The sequence below is a fragment of the Phoenix dactylifera genome, unplaced genomic scaffold (assembly GCF_009389715.1).
Source record: "Phoenix dactylifera cultivar Barhee BC4 unplaced genomic scaffold, palm_55x_up_171113_PBpolish2nd_filt_p 001293F, whole genome shotgun sequence".
Classification (NCBI taxonomy): Eukaryota; Viridiplantae; Streptophyta; class Magnoliopsida; order Arecales; family Arecaceae; genus Phoenix; species Phoenix dactylifera.
In genome coordinates this window covers 54,694-68,000 of record NW_024068625.1, presented here as the reverse complement: position 1 = coordinate 68,000, position 13,307 = coordinate 54,694, and the positions used below count along the sequence as shown (strand labels likewise).

Here is a 13,307-nt window from a genome sequence, read left to right as displayed (position 1 = left end):
TGGTCCTATTAATCATCAGTGGATGTTTGCAGTGAGAACATGTAGAGTCGTAGGCCCTAGCATCTGTCCATCTCCAATATTCACTATTGAATCATGGGTCCAAATTAAATTGACAGTGAATGATTTGACGGAAATTAAACAGAGATATATGAAATTCTGAACTTCGTAAAGAAGAGTATAGTTCTTACATCAGCATCATTTTTACCCATCAAAGCCTGCTACTTAATCCTATGGCCTGGGCCGTGAAGGATTCACTACTTTAATGTTCTGTTGGCGCATGGATGTCTGCATGCAGATGAAACGCTACTCTTCAAAACATAATATTTTGGGTTAAAGTCAAGACTGCATGAGGTATTAACCGTGGAATAGTTTTGGTTGTCTCCTAACGAATTACATGCTAAATTACCGCCTTAGTGAACGACTTCAATCATCGATTCATCATACGAATCAGAACAGGGCTTCTAATTGGATTTTGTAATATGATTGTTGTCTAGGGCTTTCAACTTCATCTCCACGCAAGGAATATCATTAATTGTTTAGTTGCTTCCAAGTCCTTGCCTTGTTTGTCTAATATGTTTTATGCCCCTCCAAAGCCAACACCGGTGGGAAAAAGCCCTAAGAAGAAGAATGCTAAAGTTCTTTGGGTTATGGAGTTGCATGATCATATTTATTAGGATATGGGGCACTTGTCATTATCAAATTTGGAGCATGGTTTAATGCAGCAACTTGTATAGTCAGGTATTAGATGTATCATACTGTATCAATAAGGCACCGATATTGTATCCAGGCTCGATAAATTATTGTTCCGAAATATATACAGCTCTTATTTCTTCTCCAATAACTTATAATGAGTTGGTATGTGGTTATACCAAACAGTACCTATAAGGTACTGGTACAGTGATCTGTACCAATATAGCAAACCTTGCTCTTGAGGGAATTATTCTGAATTTTTTCTTAGGGCAGGATGCAATCCAAAAGCGTTATATAATTCGAACAACTAATGCGCTCATAACTCATGATACAATCAGGGCTACTCTGTTGGCATGCACTCTATTTTATCTTTTCTTCCCCCCCCTTTTTTCTTGTTTTAATTTGGGCACAATTTCTTGATAGAGGAGTGTTAATTTTTTAATTGTTTCAATCATTCTGAAATCTTTGATAACAGAACTATAAAAATCTTTGAAAAATCAATTAGATGTTAATGTGCTATGTGATGCTTGAATGTTCATCGACAATTTAATTATCCTAACCACTTAAATGCCTGCAAAAGTGAAGCGCAATTACGTAAAACTATATGTAGATATGAATAATGTATATAACTTACCATTATATCAAGCACCAAGTAACAACATATAATTTATCATTTATATAGTATTGAAATACGAAATAGAAAATATGCGTCATCAAAATTATTTTAATGTTTAAACTAATATGCAGCAAATCTGAACATAAATCTTGAGAATCCACTATTCAGGGGCTCAGTTTACTGTACAAATCAACCTTTTATTCACTTTGCTCTTAAAGAAATCTCTCAAAAATCCCAGAAGTTGTTTTTCATCAGGTAAAAGCTACCTGACACTTAGATTTTTAGTACCAAATCCAATTAATTCCAATTTTTTGAAAATCCACAAAAGTTCCTGTTTTGTTCTGAGAAAATAGTTCCCTTTGTCATCTGTGAATGATATCCCCTCTTTCAATTGGAAAATAGAAAAGAAAGGCAGCCCAAAGTCGACATTGTATTTATGACCAGTTTTTGCTGAAAACACTGAAACTAGGCTTCAACCATTTCAGTTTCAACTGAAACTGACAAGAACAAACACAGTACTGAAACAGAAGCTTTAGGGGTCCCTTCCGGCTCAGTCTGGTGCAAAAGGATTGGCTTTGGCCAAAACTACAAACCTTGTAGAATACAATACATGCCATTAACTCATCATGCATTTATAAGTATTAGACTATGAGCTCATTTACTACCAATTCTTAGGTTTTCTGTAAACTTTGTATGAAGATGCTCAAAGCCCCTCATGAAACGTTTGATTAACATGTTGAGCTCCTTCTCTCCGCCTCCTGCTCCTGCTGCAGAGTTTTCTTCCAGTGCAGTGAAATAAGTGATTTGGCAGTGAGGGTATCACAACTCAGGACCTCATCCAAAAAGGCTAGTCAGAAGGTATTTTTTTTTAAGTTCTTTAGTCTTGTATAAGTATCCAAGATTTTTTCGACAAATAACCGATGTGAGACTAAACACACACCCGCACGTATCCTCACATACTCCCTCCATTCAATCCCTAATGTCTTCATCATGCTAAGAGTTTAAATTCATTCAAATCTAATCACAAGCACCACGATAGGCCTGTGGTCAGCCTCTACGAATCTGTACTGTAGTGTCTTTAGTCCACATAGGCCATGGACCGAGTTCGCTCTGATACCATTCGTTACAAGCCAGGACCTCATCCAAAAAGACTAACCGGAAGATATTGTTTTTAGGTTCCTTAGTTCTGTATAAGTATCCAAGATCTCTTCGACGAATAATCGATATGAGACTAAACATGCCTGCACGGATCTTCTTAGAGGTGTAGTGCAAAATGAGGCAGGCAATGCTAAATCCACCCTTCTTTTCGTATGGCATGCGTGGTAAGGATGTGGTTAGCAACTTGGGAAACTACAAACCAGTTACAATGATGCATGACAGGGTGATAGCAGTGGCTCTACAGTGCGCGCTTGATCGTATCTTCCTCTGCTCTGATTCTGGCAGCAAGCTTCAAAATGGGGTATTTGGATCTGTTGATACATGCATGGATATGGTTCGAGGCCGAAACTTTAACGAAATCTCTTCCATGGGAAGATGGACTTTAGATGCAGAAGTACATATTCATGTTATGTCTTATTGAAAGTTCTTGCTGCCTGCCTGTCCATTTGTGGCTGAATGAGTGTTCATGTTTTCCATTGCAAATCACCCTATTGCTCTTTTGCCCCCCTATTTATTATACCTCCATTTTTTCCATGTATTCTGCTATGACTATGAACTTGGGTGATCTTCAGATTACACTTGTTTGAGTACCCTTCAATATACGGGACTGATTTAAAGCTTCCAAAGGGTGATCTTAGCAAGCAGTTAAATGTTTATATTGAATAGATTGTAACCTTTTTATATTCCATTTCCTAAAACAATATTTTTTCATAAATATTAAGAATACATTCGTTACTCTAAACAAATCTCTCTTTAATTTAAGCGGCATACGAGACGTCGAGACGAAGAGAAGAAACTGAAGAAGATAAAAAAATTTCTTTTTTTAAAACACTTGTATATATGCCACTTTCTAAGAAAAGACCATGAGGTGGCTTTTTCTTAAAGCATTTTGGCTGAACAGCCATCAAATGCCTTTCTTTCATGGAGTGAATCAAGAGTACTTATTTCCCACGCTCTCGTGCTATTTTTTCTTTCTTCTGGTCTTGGATTTTCTTTAAAGTGGGAGGGCCGGGAATGCGTTTGAGAGAGATGCCCACAACAATAGGAAGGGCTTGTGAAAGCAATGTACATTGCACACAATGGTTCGCGTACTTTTGGAAGGTCTACAGCATAAGGATTAGGAAGAGTAGGCAATGCGTTTGGACAAGTTCAGCAGGAGGACTTTTGGAAGGCTTACAAATGATTCTGGATTCTGAAAATATGCTTTTGTTGCTTGTAGATCTTTTAATTAATAAGAAAATCTTGCTGATTTATTTCCATGTCTCGATCCATCTTGGGAGAATGCGGCATGTGATTGAGTACATGGACTAAGATCACCGTCTCGGTATCGGATCCGTATCGGTGCTACACTAGCATAGTATCGGTATGGTACGGTATAGAATTTTTTTACTCAATACGCCACTCATATTAGATATGGCCGGCACCAAACCGGTACCGTACGGTATGCCCCGTACTGTCCAGTTTGGATCGATACGATATACTATGATATGAATTGTATACATAGTTGGCATATCTTTTGCTACACATAGCACACTTATATCATTATAACTATAGTATATACGTAAAGTACATTGAAATCTCACCAACAAATGGGTAAAAAATGATACATCTAAGGATGTATGGAAGTAAACATGTACTAGCATATGGGGAACACAAGTTGTTCTCCAGGATATCAGGTTTGGATCCAACGAGGCCCTAAGCAACAGATAGGATCTACGTTAAGCTTCCTGCATCAAATTTGTCAATCAAAATCAATAATTTTCTTTGATTAACATATTTAATCCGCTTCACTATTTCAATGGAATCTGTGCTGAATTAATCTGATACAGTCTATAACACATTTCATGCACTAGCTAGGCTGGGCTTGGTCTAAATCTATAGACCCAAACTTTGAGCACAAAGATTTATGTTTTCCAAAGATTTTGGTGAACTCTTACAAAATATCCTGTAACTTTTCATTTCAATCATGGCTCATAACGTTGTGGAGAATCATGAGTAAAGAACTAGCCATGGGAATACTTCAAATTCTTACCCTTGTTAATGTTGACGATGATACATTTCTTGGAACAGTTGAATTTGGTGGCTGTCATACAGTGAATCTAGAGGTTGATGTGTGAGATAGCCATGCCAAGCCTACATGCATGTGTAGACTGAGAACACTTAATACTATGTAAATCTTAGACCCTAAACTCTAAACCCTTATAATACTGTCGAGAACCATAAGTAACAATTAGCTAAGGAAATATTTTCAATTCTTACTCCTGTTAGGGTTAGCAATTGAAGCTTGTTCGCTGTCATCCAAGGAGTCTAGAGGTCGATACTTGTTAGATGATGGTTAGGGACGAATTAGCAGTTTAATTAACTAAACAAGGGTCGAAAATAACTTGTTATTTTTAGTTGGTTAGCATTTCAAAACGCAACCAAAGCCGGTAAATTTATGGGAACGGTGAAATAAAGTTGCTTCTCTTTTTACTTTTTCACTTTTTCGGCAATTTTGTTTTACTAATTTTTTAAAAATCAACTAAATAGTAAGTAATTTTAGTTTATGACTATTGGAGAAGAAGATGGTTGTCAATGATTAAATACATTTATCTTGCGGTTAACTATACTCGTAGTTGATGGTTGTCGATGAAAATCTAGTAGTTAAAACCTCAGAAATATGAACCTTGCGCTCTTGGCTGAATCTAGTAGAAGTTATTAGCCAGCTCAGGTACATTATAGTTGAATCGAATTAGTAGCAACTAGTCAACGTATTGCCAATCTGAAAAGATGTTAGTAAGGATCTAGATCCTTTTTGGAGCTGTACTTCTTTCAAATTGGGAAATAGACATACCATTAGATTTTGGGAGGATATCTAGATTGGTTATGTGCCATTTGCTTTTCTTTTTCTTGACTTGCTCTCTAGAGTTGCGAAGGAAAATGTTTCCATGGCATTCCAATGGAATTGATGATCTCTTTGTTGGAAAATTAAGTTTGAAGGACTACTTAGTCAACAACAAATGATGCAATTAGAAAGTTTGTTGGATCTACCCTCCCTTGTCAAACCATCGAGGTTAGCCAATACTCCAATATGGAAGTTCAACCCAAATGGATCCTTTCTAGTGAAATTATACTGTTACAACCCAGAACCTCACCCAAAATAGCTAGCCGGAAAGTTTTATTTGGATTCCTTGATCCTGTATAAGTACCCAAAATCTACCCAGCGAATAACTGAAGGACTAAACACACGCTCGCAGGGGTCCTCACGTACTTTCTCCATTCAAGCCCTGACGACCTTGTCAGGTTAAGAGTTCAAATCTATTCAAATCTAATCACAAACATCATGATCGATTCGTGGTCAGCCCCAATATATCTGTGCTGCAGTTTCTCCTAGACCACATAGGTTATGGGCCGGGTCCACACTGATACTATTTATAACAATTTAGGACCTTATCTAAAATGGCTAGCCGGAAGGTTTTATTTGGATTTCTTGATCCTGTACAAGTACCCAAGATCTATCCAACGAATAATCGATGTAGGACTAAACACATACCCGCATGGTCCTCGCACATACTATAAGTCCATTGAGATTTAAGAAGGGCGGCTTGCTTTATCCTTACTATAGGTTATTTGAAAAGTGGTGGCACCGGAGAAGGTGAAGATAGCGGCTAGTGCCGCTAGTCTTGACAATAAGCTCCATGTGGAAGACGTGCTTGCAAAAAAGGGAACGGCTGGTGAGTGGGGGTTGTCCGCTTTGTAGTTGTTGAATCTGTCTCCCACCTATTTCTCATAAGTCCTTTTGTTAAATCTAGATGATGTACCTCGAAGACTTGCTTGAACATTCATGAATAGCCAGCTAATCTCCATTTGGACTCATTGGCGATGTAAAAAAAAAACAGCCACAAGTTAGAAAAGCTTGGGATCAGTTATTAATGATCATATTCTAGCATATATGGCAAGAAAAAATAGAAGGATCTTTCTACTAAGAAAAAATTCTATTTATGTAACTCTTCACAAAATTCTTCACACTTTTAGACTATGGAAGTAGCTGGGTGCCGAAAAAATTGTTGAAAAGCATCAATGATTTGGGGCTCCTCGTCATTCTTAATTTCTCCACAAACCTTTTAGATATGCATTATATTTAATTTTCTTTGTAAGCTGAATTTATATTGGGACACTCTTGTGTCTTTCTTTCTTTTTTTTTTTTTTTTTTTTTTAAACCTCCTCCCTCGCACCCCAAAGGTCATAACCAACAAGAATTTTTTTTTTAGCTTGAATACTTTTATAAAAAATTTAAATTTACGTGAATATCCTGTTAAAATTTATATTTATTTATGTATCCTCATAAAATACTGTTTTTGCATAAATATTCCTAACGGTTCATCTAACATTATTAATAAAAACTTTATTTATTTAAATTAAAAATAAAATAAAATATTAAAATTATTTTTTTATTTTCCATCGTAATCGTATATTTCTTTTGGCACACGTCTATTCAAAGAATATTTTAGTTATTTTAATTTCAAACCGTTAATTTTTTAACAACATTAGATGGTGTGGATATATATACAAAAATAAAAATAAAATAGAGTAGAATAGCAAAATAAGTATTTTACAAAGGTATATGTATATAAATATTAATTTTTAAAAAATATTTATATAAAATTAGATATTTAGAAGGATATTTATGTGTGTGTATATATATATATATATATTTTTTTTTTTTCCAACCGCGATAGGTGTGCTAATCTCCAAGCATCCAATCGGCGCTATGCCCGCGTGTCGATCATCTGCAGTCTCGTGCGCCGCCGCTCCCTCGATGCTCGTCCACGGCCTTCGTCCATCGAAAACTGAAAAGCAAGCGGAACAAAGTCCGAGTACCCGCTGGTCCTCTCGCGTCTTCTGCTCCCTTCTTCGCGGCCGGCCAGCGACTGCCGCTCCGTCCCGGCTTTTCTCCCTCTTCTCTCAGAGATCCAGGTGCGTCAATCCCCGCCACGTCCTCGATCTTTTTCCGCACTCCACTTTTTCCATCTTGTGTTTTTCACTCATCTGATCTGTTTTTCTTACTCAATCCATAATTTTTTTAGCGACCCGGCCCACAAAATTGAATCTTTCGTCTTGTTTCTAATGTATTATTTAATATCAATCGTAGCCTCTTTTCATGGATTTTAGATGAATTTCGTTAGATTACTTGTATAAATTTCTATTCGTTCATGTGCTGCGATGGATGGATTTTATTCATTGATATCTAGCATTTTCAGTAGTTTTCTGCTGCATTGGAGCCAAATAGATCCTTTGAATGATTAAGCTGATGGTTTGACTATCAAAACACAAAGAGAAGAAGCTACGGATCATAGATTGTCATAGATATTTTTTTCTCCTTCTTTAATTTAGTATCAATAGAAATAAATAGATATTAATTATTTTAATGTATAGGTTGATTCAAAGAGAGATAGATTGCTCAAACTGCTGTATTTTGCACTGGGGAGCTTCCTGTAGTTGCCGTTTAAACCTTGTACTTTGTTCAGAGTCAAGCATTGTTACCCAGTACATTCCGCCCACAATCTAATTGAGCCATTATAGTCAAGTTCCCTTAGTTATAAGTTGTTTCAATTAACAGGGTAACAGAAGCCCAGAATTTCAAAAGCGCTATGCATCTTGCACTCTTACAGGCTGCCCATGGGAACGGTAGGTTCTAGGCAGGGGGGCCAGTGGTTGAGTGCCTGAAGTTTCCTGCGTAATCGAAGGAGAAAGGGTTAAACAAACCAAAAATAATAAAAAAAAAGATCAAAAAAGAAAATCCAAATATGAAATTTGTATAATTTGAATCAAAGCAATAATTAGTTGCTGTGTCAAAATAGTAATTTTTATAGTTGCGCAATGCAATAACGACTTACAAGATCTCTACTTGTAAATAACAGCTGCATTTGCAATTGGATATATTTGCAAGTCTCTAAAGCAATAAGGCAGCAGCAATCAATTGAGGTTTCTCGGTTCCATTTATGATAATGCAAAATCATCCAGGGTGATGTTAAATAAAATTAACCTAATATAAGAGGGGTGTGTGAGGGTCCAAGAGTTAAAAGTCCCTCCTGGTCAGGCCACACATGTAGACTAATTAGGCTAGGAAGGCCCTTGGGTAGCCATATGCATTAAGCAAGCACCTAGGTTGTCATGTGGTCCATTTTTGAAATATTATTATAAACAAGGTTCGCCGTACCGGTATCGGACTCCGTACCAGTGCCAGGACGGTATGGAGTACACCATCGGTACCAGGACGGTACGGTACGGTACGTCTGGTACCGTCCAGTACGGTGTGGCATAGCATATCATAATTATAAGTTGATATATAGTTTCCGGTTGATGTTATTAATATCTATCAATCATTGTTCAATTTTTTTTTTGTGTCAATTAATTATAAGTTGGGGCTTTCTGATTTTCTTCAGATGGTTGTCCTTCTATAGCTCCCATAATCCACAATATTTTGAAGTCCTGCCCATGGACCTTCATTTACAATTTTAGAATTATGTTTAGGTATAAATGGCTTTAAGGGTCCAGTTGTCCTCCCATTCATGGACAATATTGTCTAGGATTGCTTGCATTTAAGAATATACCGCTACGAAAACCGAAGCAAAAGGCATAAAGAACCAATTATGTACCGACCTCGCATATTTTCGCAACAGCTTGCAGAAAAGACCTATCTTCCATATCTCATGCTTTGAGCATCTAAAATTATTTCTTTATATTCCTTTATGTATAATTTGTTTATATGAATAAAACTGAAAGCATTTTATTTGGTAGTTGTTTGTCATTCAACTACTTTCTGATGAAGAAACACTAGTACGAACAAATTCCATTTGTTTGCAAAGGTTCATTAGTTTCATTGGTATTACTTCATGTGCCTTGGTGAAATATCTTATCATTCAAAGTTATATTATTCATGGAAGATAACTACAGCTTGAATGCCCAAATGTTTTCAACCATTTTTGCAGAAACCCACAGAGCTAGCCAAATAATAACAGGGAAAAAAAACTTTGGTGCATGTATTCAATTAGTATCTAGCTTTAAACAAAGTTTAAATTAAAAAAAATCAAAAACTGTACATTGAATCATGTCCTAACATATTGGATGGTAGTGTCATCTTCTAAGGTCAAATTTATAGTCACCAGAGCAATGGATTTTTTTGCTATTTGTATCTGATCTTGAATGTAATGAAGGTGGAAGCTGTATAATGGTTTCAACATACAGTTTAGGCATTCGATAGCATGCCTTATACTTCTCTCATTGCTTGTTCCCTTTGTAAAACATGGGGAGCCCTTTTACTACTATGAAGGTTCCTAGAACAGAACTTGAGGCAAAGCATAATTTTTGGTTTGATCTGTAAAAAATTATTTTTTTTGAAAAGAGAAATGATACAACACTCCTCCAAATTCCTGTTCATAGCAACAAGTTATTTTCTGTACCATGTGTAGGTGCTATACCAAAAAGGTACTGCACCTTATCCGATGTTTTATCTGATAGGAACACCGTTCCCTCTGTAGTGTCCTTCAGATATATGAATGGTGACTTTAAAAAGGCTCTGCTGGACATGTTAAAAGCACTAGCCTGATGATGCCGCGAGTGCCTATCCTTTGCATTTCGAAACTGCTTACCATAAGATATTATTGAGAGGCTGGGTTATGCCAGAAGTTTACTGAACTCTTGTCACATTTCTAAATAGTATATTGACCTTCTCATGCATCAAGGTTCATCATGAAAAGAATCTCAGCAAGAATTTATCATGTCATGATAGCTACATCCTTCATGATCATTTTGTAGAAACTTCTGATGCTATGACTCCTAAAAGGAAATCTGATGGATAGGATCTTTTTAAAACTTATTTTACAGGATTTGGAAATTTCTGGTTTGTATGACAAGATCTTCTAATTTTAATACCAAAATAATTTTCAATTTCTCACTGCATCATGTAAGGAAGGTGCTATGCACCTTACTCTTAATTCTTTTTAGAAGTTATGCCTAGTTTGTTTGATGGAAGAAATTAACATAAATACTATGCAACAAACTCATAAAAAATGAATTTATGATATCGAGCAGACACTAATAGTTATTAATGGTCTATAAGATTATTGCGTGTTTAAAAATAAAATCAGGATAGTGCATTATGTGTTGATTTTGCATCCTCAAATTTATGATATTTCTGTTCTCTAAAGAAATGGAGGGAACAAAAGCTATTGTTGTTGTTGTTGTTGTCGTCGTCGTCGTTGTCATTCTGAGATAGGTTGTAGTTATTGATACCCTTCCCAAGTCTATTATGATGGGTTCCTTGATATATTGTCCTTCTAATTTATACTAATGACATGACCTGAATATGTGTATTCCCAGGGTAGGATTTGGTAATGGAGACGCAACGTGAAAACAGTGCATCCAATCTCCTTGGTGGTGTTTGGTGCTTTCTCCGTAAATGCCTCTTTTTTGTGCTCTCTTTTGGTCCAATGCCTAACCATATTGCGTTTATCATGGATGGAAATCGTAGATATGCCAAGAGCAGGAGAGTCAAACAGGGTAATGGTCACAGGGCTGGTTTCACAGCTCTCACATCTGTTCTCCAATACTGTTATGAGATGGGTGTGAAGTATGTGACTGTATATGCTTTCAGTATTGAAAATTTTAAACGACAACCTGATGAGGTGCAGTCGTTGATGGACTTAATGAAGCAAAAGATCGATGAATTGCTAAAGGAAGAGAGCATTGTGAACAAATACAGAATTAGGATTAATTTTTGGGGAAACCTGAGTCTTTTGAGCGAGCCGGTAAGATTAGCAGCTGAAAAGGCAATGGCAAGCACTGCCAGGAACACGGGACCAGTGTTTTCAGTATGTGTGGCCTACACGTCGACGAATGAGATTATGCATGCTGTTGAAGAATCATGTGTAGAAAAGAGGGGCAGAATACGGAAAGGGTATAATAATGGTTATAAAGATGAATCAGTTCAGGCAGATAACAAGGATAGTGTGATTTCAGTCACTGATTTGGAGCGGCACTTGTACACGTCTGATTGCCCTGATCCTGATATTGTGATCAGGACATCGGGAGAAACTCGGCTGAGTAATTTCCTTCTCTGGCAAACTACTTTTAGCCACTTGCAAAATCCAGTCCCTTTATGGCCAGAGTTCTCTTTTAGGCACCTCGTTTGGGCCATTTTAGAATACCAGAGGATCTACCCTTATCTAGAACAGAGGAGAACTTCGAGTAAAGAGAAAAATTGAGAGCTATGATGTTTAGCTTCAGAAGTTGTGCCACATTTCATTAGATTCAATTGTGTTGCAATGATATGAGCTTTATCTGTTTTAAAATGAATACAATGCTGTACTTGCAATTTTGTGCTGGCATGATTGTTTGAGGATGGTACTCGTGATAAAGAGGTTGAAATTTGAAAAAAAGGAGGGTATTATACTTTTTCATGAAAATTCTTGGTTTTGGTGGAGGCAATGCTCTTTCAGCAGGAAATTAGGTGATTTGACATGTAACTTCTGTGTCACAACGGTTCTATTGTTTTCCATAAGCATATGCCCCTTCATTTTTACTGCTTTGCTGCTGCTGCTGCTGCTGTCACCATTTATTTTTGTTGTTGTTGCTGCTGTTTTTGTTGTTATCAGCTGCTTTCAGTTTTTATAAAGCAAAATTTATTTTAGGTTCCAAAAATTTAATACAGTATCTTGGCTCTAAACATTGCCATCACAAGTGAACATTGTTCTTTGATATGTTTTAATGCCTTCAGTCAATCAGCATATGTTTATTCAAATACCTTTTTTTCTGCAACAGGCTGCAACAGCTGCTGTACCTTTTTTTTCTCTGCAACAGCACTGCTGAAAAGCCTGACCAACTAGGAGTCACCTGAGTGCCATTAAAAAAAAGAAAAAATAGAGTGGATAAATGTTGGGCATGGATGGTTTCCGAAGAAATTTTAAATAATTGGTATCGCATCTACATACACTTCCTGTAGAGAGACAACATAGAAGCATATGTACATGTTTTTGAAGGGCAACCAAATTAATTAGTGTTGCTGGAAATAGGGCCTGGGGGCGACCGCTCGGCCGAGAAGGAGGAGCTTCGGCGGGTGGCGGTGCGTCGGCATGCTGCGTCCTCCGGGGGACCTGCAAAAAAGCCAGTGGGCGGAGTTTCCTGCGCCGGCTCTTTGATGCTTAAGTCAGAAGAGGCTTTTGTAGAGAAACAGAGAGTTTTGCATATCGAAGTTAGAGTTTTCAGATCAAGAAGAAGAATCCCTCTTTTGAAGAGGAAGAAGTTCACCTTTTATAGGAGAGATAAAGGGTTACATGTGATGTGATCGGACGAATTAAATAAGTTTCCGTCATGATTGAGTACGATCGTGTGAATTAATGCATTGCCGTGGAAGACCAGACTAGAGCCAATGAGTTGTCATGGGTGATCGGACGTAGTCGAGTGAATCAACTAGTTGCCGTGGAGGGCCTGAGATTTTGGGTAAGCCGGAGATCGTGGATAGCATGCGCATTAATTATTGAGTGAGCCGGAGATCTGCAGAGGCCATGCGCATTAATTGTTGACAGCGGTAGTAGGGCATGGTCCTCAGTTGAGCTGGCAAACGGAGCATGATGCGGTGGAGCTGCAGAAGGATGCGGCCGTAGCGGGTGGATGATAAGGTTGGGCTTCTGAGGTCAAGAATGCCGAGGTCGGGTGCCCTGGTCGGATGCCTCGAAGTCGAGCGCCTGGTCGGGCGCCAGGTCGGGCGCCTTGAGGTCGCTGCCGCTTCACCCGTCGTCATGTGCCGACAGCAGTCCATTTTTTCTCCAACACTACCCCCCGACCTTCCGAGTTTGAGTAGCCC

General features: G+C 37.7%; 1 protein-coding gene across 1 annotated transcript; it reads left to right on the top strand.

The window, feature by feature from the left end:
• The first annotated feature begins 7,225 nt into the window (after positions 1 to 7,225).
• On the top strand, positions 7,226 to 12,026 carry LOC103711167 (dehydrodolichyl diphosphate synthase CPT3-like). The gene is made up of 2 exons (XM_008797216.3): positions 7,226 to 7,420; positions 10,826 to 12,026. Exon 2 carries the CDS (start codon positions 10,840 to 10,842, stop codon positions 11,707 to 11,709), a length of 870 nt encoding a protein of 289 aa, XP_008795438.1. The 5' UTR covers positions 7,226 to 7,420; positions 10,826 to 10,839; the 3' UTR covers positions 11,710 to 12,026.
• The last annotated feature ends 1,281 nt before the right edge of the window (positions 12,027 to 13,307 follow it).